Raw genomic sequence first — 16,308 nt, forward strand, 5'->3', positions numbered from 1 at the left:
TCCCCACCTGGTCCAGCACTCCGTCCTCACAGTGACAAACCAGCATGGTCAACAAATATAGGTCCCTAAATTATATCAGGGGGTTGATGTAAATGAGCTTTGAGGTTTCTCTCCCACCTGATTCCCATTCTCACACAAACAAAAGTTCTGCTTTAAAAAAAAGGAAAGGAAAGGACAACGTATTGAGATCATTTTTGTTACAAACAGTTCAGCACCTTTCAATGTTATCAAACGAGACTAACATTCTGTACAAAAGAATCGGTTTTAATGCAGATTAAAAATCACCAGACATAACAATCTCAGTTCAGACCTTCAACAGCAAAAATGGGTTTCCATTTAGATGTATTTACAGTGTTATTTTCTTTTTAAAAGGTACAATATATACATAAACAACAGAAAGTTGAAAGTCAACTCATTTAAAAATAATTTTGCAACATTTTCTTTAAAAAAAATAAAAAAGATAAATTATTGGGGGGGGTCCCCTTATCTGTCCCTTCTTGTGGCTTCATTTTGCAAAAATGGAAATCACTGGCGCATTTCCTAGATTCTTAAATACCCTTTTGAAAATGCAAATAGACACTTTTCCTGTTTTAGAAAACTACTTCTTTTTTGTTCCCTGCTTATTTTTTTTCACATCTATAAACTAGACCAACAACGAGGGAAATAGCAGATATCTGGAGCAAGTGTAGCAGAGGTTCATAAAGAAAACATTTTATCGTTATAAAAACAAAAACACAATTAGGCACAAAAAACAGGAACTCTGCCTAAGGAGTCTAGAGAAAGGGTCTCTCCCTATAGCGTCCTCCATATTCCCCTCCCCGTATCCATCTCTACTTTGGTGTGCTTATTACCCAAGGCCCCACCTGCCCCATACATTCAAGGAACTATGTACCACTTTAAACAGTCATGGCTTCTTGCCCATAAAAATTGGGAACTGCCATTTGTTCAGGGGGTGGAGCTGTTATCCCCTCACAGAGCTGGAATTCCCAGAGGGATGTAGCTCTGAAGGGAGAACAAGGGGTCTCCAAACACCTTGCTGCCCCCTTAACAAACTACAGCTCCCAGGATTCTTTGCGGGCAGCCATGAATGTTCAAAGTGGAAATACGCTGCTTTAAATGTGCAGGGCACATGGCCTGCTCCCCCAGTATGCTCACCAGCAACCTTTGTTCTGTACTGCTGCTACGCAATCAGGGGTTCCACCGTGTTAAAAGGTGTCCTCTGCATTCCTATACAGCACCCCCAGACAGAAAAAGGGACCCCCTATAGTCACCCACCACTGACACCGAAAACAGAAACAAAACTTCAGCATCACATGCCGAGATCCATACATTAAACAAGGATATACAATTAAGGCACATATTGGCAATGCCAATCTGACCCGTAACGGGCCAGAAAAATCTCATTCATGCACACATACAAATGGGTTCTCTCTCTCACTTTTGCACACACTCTATGGCTCTACCGACATCTACCCTATTTTAAAAGGAAAACAGAGGAGGGGGGGTGAACTGAAAAGTGAAGCCAGTACCCTCCCCCCTTCACAAAACCCAGACCCAGAATGTTCTCCTAAGGCAGATGTGGAGAAGGTATGTCTCTTTGGGGTGCTGATGGATCAACTGCCATCATCCCTGACCACTGGCCCTGCTGGAGCTGAGTTGGAGTCCTTCAACAACATCTGGAAGGCCACAGCTTCCCCACAAAACTATAGTATCTGAGTGTATTACACCAGCTGGATCCTTGAGAATAACCCAGTGGAGGGAGACTACAAGTCCCAGAAGGCCATTCTTGGGATCCAGCAGTGCTGGATCAGGACACCTGGAAGTCGCTGCATGTTGTTTTGTTCTTCCCGCCTAGTTTAGAATCCTCCTTGCTCAAGGGGAGATACAGGATTCTGAGACACAGCTACAATGCCCCTCGGTTCTTAAAAAAGCCTGTATCTTCAATATTGAGGTCTGAGAATCCTTTCTATTCGCTCTCAACACCTGTACCCTCAGTTGGAACACAGATGTCTTTAACCTTTGCAAAAGCAACTACTTTGCAAGAGAGGATTCCCCTTATGATATTTTTGGAGCTATCGCTGCCCAAGAAAGTGAAATCCTGAAGCCGCTTAGGTGTGCACAGGCCACAGGTGTTCCAACAGGTCTTCTGTAGGAGCCCAAGAGCCTCATCTTTCCTTTTAGGCTTTCTGCGTCAAAGTCATCAGTGCAGGTTTAGACAAGGTAGAAGTCAAGGCGGTGTCAGTTACATAAACTTGCAAGGAGAAGCAACAGTATTGCAAGATGTTGGGGAAATATAGTACTGACCCCAGGATATACACCTTTTAACTAGCCCATGGGCAGAGACATCTGCAGCCAGAGCCATTATCCCAGGTGAGGAAAGAGTCACAATGAGCTCAAGGAAGGGAGGCGGGGAATGAAGTCTAAGGTGTGCCCCAGGTAGGCAAAGTCTAATGGGGCAGATGCTGGATAACCTAACCCTAATCCTAACCCCCTAAATACATTTTATGGGACCTGCGATGGAGCTTCAGGGGCAGCCTGCCTGGATAGAAAACCTGCTGCAACAAGGAAATTAAAACTTGGCAGATGGGAAAGGGCTGGATGGAGGCAAGAGCACCCGTTTATAACCTGGTTACCTTTATAACTGCAGAACTTTGCAGTTAACTCTGCATTTAATGCTGTAATATCTAGCACACCTTTTCGGGGGAGGTGACACAATACCAGGATGCAATAGCAGATTTGATCCTATTAGCCAAGGCATTTCCATCAATATTAATATCTCTGTGTGTTTGCAGTCTGGGAAAAGAACACAGAAGACAGGCAACCTCTCCGATCTATGAGCTGCTTTGAAAAACAAACAACGTTCTGGGAACTATCCTATTCATATGGGGAATCCTGGGGGGGGGGGGTTGGAAGGGAGGGGGAGAAGAGAAAATAGAAGACATCACACATGCTACAGCAGACCAGATGAGTCCTAAAAACACAGAAAAATGCATCAGTTCATCCTCTCTCTCTCTCTCTCTCTCTCTCACACACACACACACACACACACACAAAAGTGGCCACTTGGTGTTCACTTAAGGCTACTTGGCCCTCATGCTGCCAACTAGTGGTCATTTAGGGGTACCGCACCTACCGGGCCCCTGCCTCAGGCGGCCTGCACAGGAGGTACCAGCTCCCTTGCAGATTTAAAGCAGGTTCACATTGAACTTATTTCAGAAAGTCTCTGGAGACAGAGAACATGAGCAGCAGAGGAGCGCTCTCAAAGGAGCAACTGCCCATCTAATTGGCCGCATACAATGAATCCAGGAGTGTCGCTGGTTTCATTTTCGGAGGGGGAAAAACCGAGAAGGAATTAGAGGAGCGAACAAGATTTGCAGAACCCCCTTCCTATCACAGGGGAATGTCTTCAGCTGCAAGCTTGATAGACCCAGAGATAGAAGAAGGGAGAGTTGTATGAACCGTCCCAGTCGCCGCAGCCGCCTACACGCCGGTTTGCTCTTTGATCCAGGTCCGCAGCGCCGAAACACGAGTGTACATTCCCGGCTTGTTCCTCTGGGCACAGCCTTCCCCCCAGCTGACCACGCCAGCCAGGAACAATGTGTTGTTGGCCTCCAAGCTGACCAGCGGCCCACCGGAGTCTCCCTGCAAAGAGACAAGAACACACATGCTCAGAAAGGGGACCTGTTTTCGTGACCCTGTGTCCACCAGTCCAAGGAGCCGTTTCATTCTCAGGAGAGACCAGCATTTCCACCAAATGGCCTCCCTGGTGCACTGTGGTTCTGGTGGGGTTCCCGTGCCCTTCAGTTGGGTTTGGGCACCTCCAAGGGAAGAAGCTGGGATTGCAAGGTGAGGCAATGATGCCGGAGCGTCACCGCAAACAGCAGAGCCCGTGGGCTGCAGACAACCAAGTTCTACTCAAGAGTAGATGCACTGATATCATAGTGCAGTTCTTCTTATTAAGAAGAGTTCGGATTTGGATTTGATATCCCGCTTTATCACTACCCTAAGGAGTCTCAAAGCAGCTAACACTCTCCTTTCCCTCCTCCCCCACAACAAACACTCTGTGAGGTGAGTGAGGCTGAAAGACTTCAGAGAAGTGTGACTAGCCCAAGGTCACCCAGCAGCTGCATATGGAAGAGCAGAGACACAAACCCGGTTCACCAGATTACGAGTCTATCTTAACCACTACACCACACTGGCTAGCTAATATGTTGCTAGTGCAGCACACTGCATGTTTTGTGTTGCCCCTGTTTTTAAGCTTTTCTGGTTTTCTATGGCCTTCCTGTGCTGCATTTTGTTTTGTCGAGTCACTGCAACCCCCCTCGATTAGTTAATGAAGTAAGTAAGAAGTCGGTAGGGCTGCATTCTGAGCTCTCCACAGCCATGGCTCCCCACACTCTCCCTGTGGACAATTCCTACCTGACAGGCATCTTTCCCGCCTGTGAGGACCCCGACACACATCATGCGGTCTGTCACGTCATTGGGCACCATCAGGGACCTGCACACGGTCTGGTTGATCACACGGATTTCAAGCTTCTGCAAGATGCTGGCACCGTTCCCTGCAGAGGACCACAGAGGAGTTACAGAGGAGTTGCATGGGAGTAGGGATATAGTTTATTCAGGATGCTCTTTTAAGCAATCAATCAATCAATCAATCAATCAATCAATACACACATACATACATACCAGCCCTGCTAAGAGTGCAATGGATTCTCCAATTACAAGTCCCCCAGATGCACAACCCCCACAAAAACTCTTAAATGCCTTAAGAGATGCCATTGGTTCCAGCCCTCTAGTTGCATCAGGGTAGAAGAACTCAGAAGCTGCTGCTCCCTTTAATGCAAAATGCTGCCTACGATAACTTTTATGTCGTCTGGTGCAACTTTATAAGATTATACAAACAATGAGGCATACAGCGAAATGGTGCCTATGGTCTCCAGCAGGGTCTCCCAAACGTGGGTCTCCAGTTGGACTACAACTCCCATCACCCCTAGCTAGCAAAGACCAGTGGTCAGAGATGATGGGAACTGTAGTCCGAAAACAGCTGCAGACCCAAGTGTGGGGGGAACTCTGGTCCACAGCATAGTTTGGCATGCACGAAACACATATTTTAATTCTTCTTCCTCCTGTCTTTACATAAACCCTGCAAGACCAGTACTAATGCTGACACAATATATATTTTCATTAGTGGACAACAGTCCAAGCGACGGAGGTTATCGTTTTGTGCTTGTTAAGATTGTCCTTTTTTACATATAAAACTTTTTATTGCAAGACAATTTACATAAGAAATAAAAAAGAAAAAGAACAATTAGGACAGACAACAGATTGTCATCATTTTAGCATATACACTCTTGATAAAGTCCTGTGGTGGATTCAGAGACGACTCTCTCGTTTTATCTTTGTGATATATATTTTAAATGTTGCCTCCTTCCACCAAACTGCAGATCTGCCCTTGTTTTACTCCCCTCGTCACCGCCTCTGAGTTGGAATCACAGAACCAGGCAGAGGGCCTTCTCGGTAGTGGCACCCGCAATGTGGAATGCCCTCCCACCAGATGTCAAAGAGAAAAATAACTATCAAACTTTTAGAAGCCATCTAAAGGCAGCCCTGTTTAGGGAAGCTTTTAATGTTTAATAGATTATTGTATTTTAGTGTTTTGTTGGAAGCTGCCCAGAGTGGCTGGGGAAACCCAGCCAGAGGGGCGGGGTATAAATAATAAATTATTATTATTATTAACTGTAGGGCACCAAGAGTCTAGAACAAAGGCCTAGGACGCCCCCTTCACATCCCCACCCAACTCACCTGATTCTTGAGTGGCTCCCCATCCCGTCACCCAGAGGGATTTGCCAACGGGGAAGTCATGGGTGACATCAGGCAGGCAGATAGGCTGGATGTATTTGTTGAACTCGACCGGGCTGGACAGCTCTGCCACAGCAATGTCGTTGTCGTAGCTGGCGTCATTGAAATACAGGTGGCGGATGACCCTCTTCAGGCCCCGCTGCTGAACGTTGCTGTTGCTCCTGTCCCCCTGGTCGAGAAGCCCCATGTAGGCTGTTATCGTCCTGTGGTCCAAATGCCTGCGGAGGAATGGGCAGGTAAGAAGATCAGAGGATGCTCTGTTCTCTTAGAGGGGGTAGCCATTACGCCATGCACCCTGCAGCACCCAAGGAAAGTCATTTTTGGACTGCTGCCCATGCCCCCCCCCAATGTGCCCACTGGCCCAAAAAGGTTGGCAAGCAGCACTAAAACTCATCTAAAGTATCCCTAGCATAGGGGTCAGCAAACTTTTTCAGCAGGGAGCCGGTCCACTGTCCCACAAACCTTGTGGGGGGTCAGATTATATTGTGAAGGGGGGAAAATGGACGAATTCCTCCGCCCGACAAATAGCCCAGAGATGCATTTTAAATAAAAGGACACATTCTACTCATGTAAAAACACGCGTGGGCCGGATTGAGAAGGCGATTGGGCCAGATCCAGCTCCCGGTCTTAGTTTGCCTACCCATGCCCTAGCACCTCACCTATGGCCTTTTGGTAATTCCTACAATGCCAATGGTAAAATGTATAGTCAGTCTGGTAAAGCACAATCTCATCTTGCATGCCATTAACTTGTGCGACTTCAACTATACCCGGCTGGTTGAAGTCGCAGAAATTTGATCCAAGGAAGGCGGAGAGCTTAGAAGCTCTATCTATGCTGGGTCTGCTTGGGTTGCCAAGTGCGAAAAGAGCTTAGCAGCTCTTCGCCTTGCTTGCTGGACGAGGTCCCCTCAGCACAGGGATTCTTGGTGTGCTGAGAATTCTCTCTCCCCCTCTATCCATTGCGGGGGTGTGGGGGGGCTCCAATTATTTGGGTATACATGATTTTCGTGTCTATGCTGAACCCTTCGAACCGAACCCTTGCATAAGATGCACCCGTGATGCATTGCAGAAGAAGCTTTGTCTTAAGAGAATGGTAGCTTCCCAAAATTATTTGCAAAGCCCACGATGGAGGAGAAACTGGAACCAGACAATCTCCTGCGTCAGTTTGTTCTGGTTCAGGCTTGCCAGTTCCTAGAGTGCAGGTGTCTTCAGCCCCCTCAGTATGTGCTAGCAGGAGGCTGGGCCCCCTTGATGTTGAAGGGGCAGAGGATGTGGGGCAGTGTGCTTCGGTGGCTGGCTTCTCCTGAGCGTGAAAGAGGAAGCTGCGCTGAGCTCCATGCTCCGCCTCCTCCCAGCATCAGGAGAGCAAAATGTGCATGACATCACACATGCGCAACATGCACCAGGCGCATGGCGTCGTGTCACACTCATAACAGCACATGTGCCTCAATGCACGCTCCCCCCCCCCCCGATCTTGGGCGCAAGACAGCTCCTGTTCTGGTTTATGCAAAATCAGGTCTGAACAGAGACAAAACCTTCAAACGCCACCATCCCATGCTCCACTGGACTCAATGAACTCCCAGCACACTGTTCAATGAACCCAGAAGCCTCACGCTCAGGTTCAAGCGTATATGCAGAACATAAGCCAGTCCATTACTGGAGAAATCCTAGATCTCTACCCACCTCCTCCAGTCATCCTGGAAGCAATGCGCTGCAGACACCACCCAATTCTGAGATATTAAGGTGGCCCCGCAGAAGTGACCGGTGTCCTTGGTGTGGAAGCTGACCTGCCACGGCCACTCGCCCTCGTCGGAGTCCTCCCCACCGACAATCCGGGACTGCTTGCTGTAGAAGCGCTTGCCACAGTCTGGAAGGAGCAAGAGTCAGAACACCAATGCATGAGTAAATTTGCCCTCCTGCGATCCCCAAGCAACATCACATATCACTCCTCCTTCTAGATCCTTGAAGAAGGGGCAGAGAGTCCTTGGCCCCCTTCCTGGTGCTGCTGAACTAAAACTCCCAGCATCCCTGCTCATCGGCCACACTGGTTGGGAGCTGTAACCCAGCAATATTCAGAAGGTCACATGTTTCCCAGCCCTGCCTCCAAATGCTTCTGCAAAATTAACTGGCAGCTAAAGAGGGGTGTCATTGCATGCATTTGCAAAACAGGCAAAAGAGGCTTGCAGTAGGAACGCCTAGCATTTATATACTGCTTGAACCCTTGAAAAGGTTTCAAATGCATTATCATATTGTTACAACAACCCTAGAAGGCAGCCTATTGTTGCTCCTGAAGGAGCGTCTCCACCCCCAACATTCAGCCCGGACACTGAGGTCCAGCTCCGAGGGCCTTCTGGCAGTTCCCTCACTGCAAGAAGTGAGATTACAGGGAACCAGACAGAGGGCCACCTCGGTAGTGGAACGCCCTCCCATCTGATGTCAAGGAAATAAACAACTACCTGAGATCTGAAGGCAGCCCTGTTTAGGGAAGTTTTTAAGGTTTGAAGTTTTATCATGGTTTTAATATTCTGTTGGGAGTTGCCCAGAGTGGCTGGGGAAACCCAACCAGATGGGCGGGGTATAAATAGTAAATTATTGTTCTTGTTCTCTTTTAAGTTTGTGACGTGAGTGACATTTCGGTCAAGTGCTCTTGGGCTGCTGACCCTCTGCTAGCCGTGCAAGAGTGCATCTCAGGTCATCGGCTTCCCAAAAGGTGACAGCTAGAACCATAACTCACTGCAATTGTCCTCGTCCGAGTTATCACTGCAGTCCTTATTCCCATCGCATTCCGGGTTCTTCTTGCTCAAGCACTGGTTGTTGCGGCACTTGTAGGTGTACGTTTTGCAGGAGACGGTGTCCACTGCAAGCAAACCACAGGCAAGGAGGCTCAGCGCCAGGAAACATTTAGCACAGCAGCATTCCCTGAGCTAAGCACAGAGAAATCCACATCCATAGAAGATCTTGCTTGCTTCCAGTAAGAATCTCCCTGATGGGGAAATTCAGAGCAGAGCGGAGAGGGACTCCAGGACTACTGCACATCCTGCCCCTGGAAACCATCATCCTCGTGGGGAAAGGCTATTTGCTGCTATGCATGTCTCTATTGTTATTCGTTTCACAAAATTTATGCAATGCTCGACTGTTTTGTTTTTAAACACTCTCAAAATGATTCCCCCCCCCCAAAAGGATAGAAAAATTTATAGCCCTAGTTTGAAACATACAAACACTGAAATGCTAGAACAGATTAAAACTATGTCAACTTTATAAGCATATCTGGGTAGGCTTGTTTAAACAAGAATGTTTTTAGCAAGCACTGGAAAGAGCACAGTGAAGGCACCTGCTTGATATCAATAGGCAGGGCGTTCCAAGGGTAAGTGCTGCCCCCCCTACATAGCTAAGGCACTGAGATTTCAGAAAACCAGAACAAATACTGGGACACTGGTGGGGGGGGTTGTCTATCTGTCTCCCCTGCTGCCAATGAAACCCCCTCTTCAAATTGCAGGAAAGTTGTGCTCTGCCTCTGGATTCTAAAACCAGACCTGAACTATTCAAGTTCACAAAGCGAGTTCCCCCCAGTTTTCTGGGTTTTTCCTTTCATTTATTTACTAGCTTTTCCTCTGATGGACTCAAGGTGGCGTACACAGTTCTTTCCCCCTCCCCGCTGTATCCCCACAACAACCCTGGGAGGTACGTTAGGCTGAGAGATGTTGAAAGGCCCAAGGCCACACCCAGGGAGCTTCATGGCCAAGTGGGGGAGATTTGAACCCTGCTCCCTCCCAGGCCGTAGCCTGACACTCCAACCATGACCCCACAGCGGTGCCGTCCCTAGCAACTGACTGCAAGTCCCGTTCTCAGGGCCTTGGCGTAGCAGGGGTTGCTGGTGCCCTGAGACTGGCAGGGTGGAAGGCAAAGAAGCCAACAGTAGGGGGAGCACCAGAGCTGATGGTGGGCAGAGCCAACTAATTTGAGTTTTGTCTCCCTCCTTTTCCTCCCTGCCGAGTTCTACAAGGGCAAGAGTGAAGCTGGCAGGCAGGGACTCGCACCCTGGACTGGCTGGAAGGGAGAAGGCAGGCATCTGGGGGCTGTCAGAGGGCAGACAGGGCAACAGACCCTCCCAACCCAATGCTTTCCTACGGCTCCCCCTTGGTGCTAAGAGTCGTACCACGGCCACAGCTCCCCTCGTCGCTGCCATCGCCGCAGTCATCCTTGCCGTCGCATTTCTTGCTCTCTGGGATGCAATTGCCGTTGCTGCACCGGATGTTATTTGCCGGACATTCTGCCCAACGGAAAGAGAAGCCACAGGTCAAAATTGCAAAAAAAGAAGCAGCAAAAAGGCACCCACACAGATCGGAGGCAGCGGGAGGGGACAGCCCCACCCCCCCCAGCCCCACATCGCTTTGACCAAGACCCCCTTTCCCAGTCCACACTCACTGCACTCGGCCTCATCGCTGCCGTCCCCGCAGTCGTCCATGCCGTCGCAGAACCACAATTTCGGCTTGCAATAACCGTTCCGGCATCTGAACTGCTTCTCGGTGCAAGCTGGGAGGAAGGAGGCAGAGAAGCAGTTAAGAGAGGCAGCGCAACCTGGGGATTTACAGAGCAACAGGCCCCCACAGAGCGTCAGATATGGGGTGGCTGAAGTAGAGTTTGGGAGAACCCAATGCTTCCACAAAGAGGCACTGATCCTGACCTGGAATCTGCAAAAGTCATGAAGGGAAGCGTGCAAAAAGCAGGAAAAATAGACTGGTGCTGGTCTAGTGCTTGTCCTACTCAGAGTAGTCCCATTGAAATCAATGAGCATGAGTAGTTATTTTATGTCTGGTTTTTTGTTTTGTTTTTACAATAAACTATAATTGCGTATGGACTATGTAGATTGTCCTCAGGTCCTGTTTTGCAGAATTTTGTATAGCTTGCTTTTAAAAAGAAATTATTATTTTTTTAAAAAATCCATTGACTTCAGTGGGTCTACTCTGAGCAGGACCAGCATTGGAGACAATCCTCTTGGGTTTTTTCCTCAACAGGCACAGGTTTCTGGAGCCTTTTAAGTTATTTATCACATATTTATCCCACCTTTTCCTCCAAGGAGTTCAAGGTGGCGTACATGGTTCCTCCCCACATTTAATTCCCCACAAATGAACTTGTGAGGAAGGTTGTGCTGAGAGGCAGTGACAGGCACAAGGTCACACTCAGTGAGCTTCATGGCTGAGTGGAGATTCAAACCCTGGTCTCCCAAGTCCTAGATGAAAGGCAGTGCCCTTTCTATGCTCTTTCTATGGCAGATCAGGACTTGCCCTTCAGCGAAGCTATGCCATTCATCTTTTGTGCCAAAAGGTCTGGAAACTACCCTTCGCCACAGCAATTGAGTTTGGTGCTGGCCACAGAATTCACCACCCTGAGAATCATGGCTTGTTAGAAGGCATCGTTAGAGCAAGTTTCTAGAACAGTGCCTAGATGAAGTGGGGGAAGCTAGAGAGGAGGTACATTCTGACGTTTGAGGATAGACTAGGTTCTTTATGTGAATGATAAGTGAGTTATTTGACAGATCGAACTGAGAGCAAGGTGTGGCTTGTGTAGCTGGGGTGGACATGAATGTTTGGGGTGCAAACCCCAGGCCGGCCAGGTCCGAGGGGGGGCAGGGAGAGACGGGCCTGCCTGCCTCTGCCTGCGCTGTGGTGTGTTTTGCCCCGACCGACGGACGGACCGACCTGCCAGCTGTCTCCGCAGTAGCAGCGCGGACTGGAGCTCCGTCATTCTCCCCGCCGGTGCCCGGGGAGGGGAGTGTGGGGCGGCCGCTGTGGAAGCGACGGCGTGCTCCTCCTCCTCCTCCTCCTCCTCTTGCCGGGCTAGAGCCAGCCGGCTAGCGCTCGCCCCTCCTTGCTCGAGCCGACCCCGCCACCGGGGGCCTTCCCGTCCTCTCAGCGGCGCCGCCTCGCGTCCCTCGTCCGGGGTTTGGGAGGGGGCTGGGGGGAGGAAGGGGGCGAGGGGGAGCAGCCGCCGCCGCTCCTGAGGAGATTCTGAGGCGGTGGCGGGCGACGCGTGGCGGAAGAGGAGGGGTCCCGCCAGCCCCGCGTTTCTCTCTCTCTCTCCCTCACGGAAACCTTCCCCTCAGCTTCTGCCGCTTTTTCTCTTCTTTCCCTCTTCCTTTTTTTTTTTTTAAAAAATGAAAAATCTTTCCTTTCTCTCTTTTGACTATTTGACTGTTGTTAGCCGCCCTGAGCCCGGCTTCGGCTGGGGAGGGCGGGATATAAATAAAATTTATTATTATTATTATTATTTTCCAGCCCCCCCTCCCCTCTTCACGGAATTTCACTGCACTCGGGCGCCGAGGCGCGCAGGCGCACTGCTCGCTCCTCTTTCCGCGCAGGCGCCTTCTCTCGCTCTTTCGCCTCCTTTTCTTTCTCTCTCGATGGTCCGCCTACAAAGGAGCGAGGGAGGCGCCCGCCATGTTTGGATTTGCATCCAGCAGGAGATGCCGCCGCCGCCCCGCCTCTCGCCGCCCGACTCGCCCGCCTCCCTCCCACGGCACACCAGGCAACGTCTCGCGGCACACTAGTGTGCCGCGGAACACCGGTTGGGAAACACTGTTCTAGACTATATGATGGCAAACATATGCGTCAAAGGATGTAGAAGGCATTGCCTGCCAAAACCTCCTAGGTCGGAAGGTGGGTTGGGGTGTGGAAATTGGGATTTCCAGGAGTTTTATACAGAAACATTTTTATTTATTTTTTGGGCATTCCCAACAGCTCATCCTTGGAACGGTTTTGCAAACCGTATGAGGCATAGTCAAATTTGCACACTTTCACTTGGTGGCAGAAACCAGATCCGCTATAATGCGTGATCAAGGCACAAAACATACGTAGCCCCGTTCCATATCCACATTTCCAAATTCTCTCAAGGGAGCTGAGCAGAGGAGAAGGACTCACTGCAGTTTTTCTCGTCGCTGGCATCCGTGCAATCGTTGTAGCCATCGCAGCGCAGGGTCTTGGCGATACAGCGGCCGGTGTTGCAGGCAAATTTGCCTGGACAGGCTGCAAGTCAGAAATTGGGGCGAGGGGAGAGAGGAGAGGTATGTTAAGTCTTGCAAACAGTGCAAAGTACTAATTCCCTGCCTCCTTTTTCAACGGGATGTTTTCGGTCTGCCCCACGGGAAGTCTCTTTCCCCTGGGAAAAGTCTCTTCCCCTTGCAACTGCTAAGGCCGCCCTTGGATGCAAGAGGCCGGAAAAGGAATGCGCAAAGGGAATGCGGTCAATAACATTTCTTTTCTCCTTCCTCCAAGCAGTGCACCATGCGATGAACCTCTTCTATGCCCTCCTTCGTTGTTTAAAAGGTCCAAATGCTTTAAGTCTCTTCCCCACATCCGACCCACCCACCCCACTCCCAGCACCTCACCCCCAACCTCACAGCATTCCCACTTACGGTCGTTGGTTTGGTAGGACATGAACTCTGCCGAAAAGCCGCTGTCTACCAATGAAAGATCCGAATGGAAACGGACGGAAATCTTGTTGGTTTTGCTCAATATTACAAATTGCTTCTTCTCGCCGCAGTACCTGAAGAGATCACAAGGAGGCAAGGAGCCAATGAGAGGAGAGATGGTCCTTTTTTTAAGACAACATCATTCCAAACACAGACACTGAGGTGGACGGAGGTCTTCCCATTCCTCCCCACCATAAGAGAGCAAGCCCATTGCACAATACAGTATATACAAGACTAGTCCTGCCCAGTGACTGAATTGCTGCACTAAGGAGCTGGTTTCCCTGAACAGTGTGGGAACCTAAGGCTCTCTCCAGAACCTCCTTGTCCCATCTGAGCCTGCCTGTGCATTGAGCTCAGCCTCAGATGCTCTGCTTTCCACCCTGTTGCCATTAGAGGTTCAATGGAGAGCATAGCAGACGGGATCTTTTTAGTGGTAGCACCACAGTCAGGTTTTCTGAAAACCTATTTGTATATATGCCTTTGCCAACTCTCACTATGACTCCCATCATCCCTGACAGCTATGCCGTCTGGGGCTTTTTAAATGAAAGCAGTGCTCTTTATGTTAAACGATTTGCCGTTTTCAGCTGTTTTAATACACTGTTTGCCATTCCTCTTTAAAACTGTACATTTTGGTTTGGTTTGGTTTTCTAATTGCTTTTATCAAACAGGGTTACAAAAGCACACACAACGTCTCTGCTTTCAGTTCATAAGAGTCCTTTTTGGAACTGGTGTCTTTAATGCCCATTTATTTCAGAGCTGCAGTACTCTGCAGATATTTTCCAATTCAAGGCTGCAAACCTGGTCCAGCCCCACTGCCAGCAGCAGCAGCTGGCAAGAGAGGTGCCACTACAGCATCCCAGGGGATGTCCAGGCCATGTGGAGGAGTGGTCGCCCCTGAGCCACGCTGACCTTGATCCTGCCCTGCCCCAGGATGGGACCCTGATGCCTTTGGGCAGGAAGCCAGGTCTCTTTCCTGCCAAGATTCACATTCCAGCTCCTTCTAAGAAATCACAGCCTCAGTGCAGGCTTCCTCAAACTCGGCCCTCCAGATTATTTTGGCCTACAACTCCCATGATCCCTAGCTAGCAGGACCAGTGGTCAGGGATGATGGGAATTGTAGTCTCAAAACAGCTGGAGGGCCAAGTTTGAGGAAGCCTGCCTCAGTGGGTGGGGGGTCCCCAGATCCAATAGTTAGCTCTAACTTAAAAAATAAACAAAAACACTTGAGCTTATTTATAACATAACCAAGTACAGTGGTACCTCGCAAGACGAACGCATCGCAAGACGGAAAACCCGCTAGACGAAAGGGTTTTCCGTTTTGGAGGCGCTTCGCAAGACGAATTTCCCTATGGGCTTGCTTCGCAAGACGACAGCCCATAGGGAAATATCCGGGACAGCGGGGAAGCGCAGCGCGTCTTCCCCACTGTCCTCGGACCTCCTCCGAAGCCGGGCGGCAGGGAGGGAACACCTGCCCCCGCCGCCCGGCTTCGGAACGATGCTCCGAAGCTGGGCGGCAGGGAGGGAACACCTTCTGAAGGCAGGCGGGGGGCGAAAGTCTTTGCTCCCCCCTGCCTTCCTTCCCGGGAGAGCGGAGAAACACGCTGTGTTTCTCCGCTGTCCCGGACAGCTTTTGAAGGCAGGCAGAGGGGAGCATAGACTTTCGCCCCCCGCCCGCCTTCAGAAGAGGTCCTGGACCTCTTCTGAAGGCTGGCGGGGGGCAAAAGTCTTTGTCCCCCCCGCCTGCCTTCCCAGGGGCTTTTAAATCGCCCCGGACAGCGGAGAAGTCCTCCGCTGTCCCGGGGCGATTTTAAAATGCCGCCCGCCAGCATTTTAAGATCGCCCCGGACAGCGGAGAAGTCCTCCGCTGTCCCGGGGTTTTTTAAAATGCTGGGGGTGGGAAGAAAAGCCCCCCCCCCCCCAGCCTTCAGAAGAGGTCCGGGGACAGACTGTCCCCGGACCTGGTCTGAAGGCGGTTTCCCTAGGAACGCATTAATTGATTTTCAATGCATTCCTATGGGAAACCGTGCATCGCAAGACGAAAAACTCGCAAGACGAAGAGACTTGCGGAACGAATTAATTTCGTCTTGCGAGGCACCACTGTATAACAACAGGTGCCAAATAAAACAAAAGCAGAAACTAGACCTAAGCACATCGGAACGAATTTCCATACCAAAATCCAATGTGATAAATTAATATCACCAAATGGGTTCCAAATGGGTTTACATTATCCTAACTTTTTTTTTTGCCCCAAAACATTATATAAAGGCTCCATTTCTCCATAAAGGCATCGCCTTCTTGTCTGCCCTCTCTATTTCTCACCATCTGTGTAAACCTAGCCAGGCAGACCACATCCCAGATTTTAGTTTCACCCCTTCTCTCACGCCCAGTTTTGGCACTTAGCTCTCTTACTTGACGTTGTTGACTTCCACATAGTCTTTGGGGCAGGAATTGAGTGGGATGCCAGGCTCGGCAAGGAAGAAGTTGTTGAAGCGCACCTTCGCTCTCTTATCCGTGGGGACCTGAGGACAAGAAGTGGGTGGTGGGAAGAGAGATGAGGGACTCAGCTACACCCAGTCAACTATGTCATTGTAACTGCATTACAAGCATGTGACACCAGAGGGCGCTGTAGAGCAGCCCAAATCGACTATGGGATTTTTCATTATGAGCTTTAGAACGTTTTTCTTTCTATTTTAACTTTACAAGGTTGTTATTGTACTTCACCAGATCTGAACCTATTACAGTATTTGTAAGAACGGATTCCAAATATTGTTGAATTTGTCCATGGCAAGTCTGCGCTATTATGCAAGTTGTTGATATGTTGCGAGTTTATATAAGTCTTCGATCCAATTGTAGAAGGGAGTCGCATTTTTATTTTTCCAATTCATCAGTATTAGTCTCTTTGCTATGGTAAGGGCACGGAGAGTCCACTCATATTTTCCTTTTGAAAGGTTCCTTGCGGGGAGGGGACATATGATTCGAAAGGA

At 49.6% G+C, this 16,308-nt stretch overlaps 1 protein-coding gene across 1 annotated transcript in view; it reads right to left on the reverse strand.

The window, feature by feature from the left end:
- Positions 1 to 243: 243 nt before the first annotated feature.
- Positions 244 to 16,308, reverse strand: part of ST14 (ST14 transmembrane serine protease matriptase) — a 43,080-nt gene continuing 27,015 nt past the window's right edge. Inside the window, exons 10-19 of the mRNA XM_028707914.2 lie at positions 15,734 to 15,843; positions 13,268 to 13,398; positions 12,774 to 12,878; positions 10,282 to 10,389; positions 10,013 to 10,126; positions 8,591 to 8,713; positions 7,540 to 7,723; positions 5,803 to 6,077; positions 4,420 to 4,559; positions 244 to 3,642 (exon numbers count right to left, since the gene is read on the reverse strand). Of these exons, the coding sequence (XP_028563747.2) occupies positions 3,481 to 3,642; positions 4,420 to 4,559; positions 5,803 to 6,077; positions 7,540 to 7,723; positions 8,591 to 8,713; positions 10,013 to 10,126; positions 10,282 to 10,389; positions 12,774 to 12,878; positions 13,268 to 13,398; positions 15,734 to 15,843 (1,452 nt within the window). The 3' untranslated portion in view covers positions 244 to 3,480. The remainder of the gene's footprint in view (positions 3,643 to 4,419; positions 4,560 to 5,802; positions 6,078 to 7,539; positions 7,724 to 8,590; positions 8,714 to 10,012; positions 10,127 to 10,281; positions 10,390 to 12,773; positions 12,879 to 13,267; positions 13,399 to 15,733; positions 15,844 to 16,308) is intronic.

The sequence above is a fragment of the Podarcis muralis genome, chromosome 15, assembly GCF_964188315.1.
Source record: "Podarcis muralis chromosome 15, rPodMur119.hap1.1, whole genome shotgun sequence".
In the NCBI taxonomy this organism is placed as follows: Eukaryota; Metazoa; Chordata; class Lepidosauria; order Squamata; family Lacertidae; genus Podarcis; species Podarcis muralis.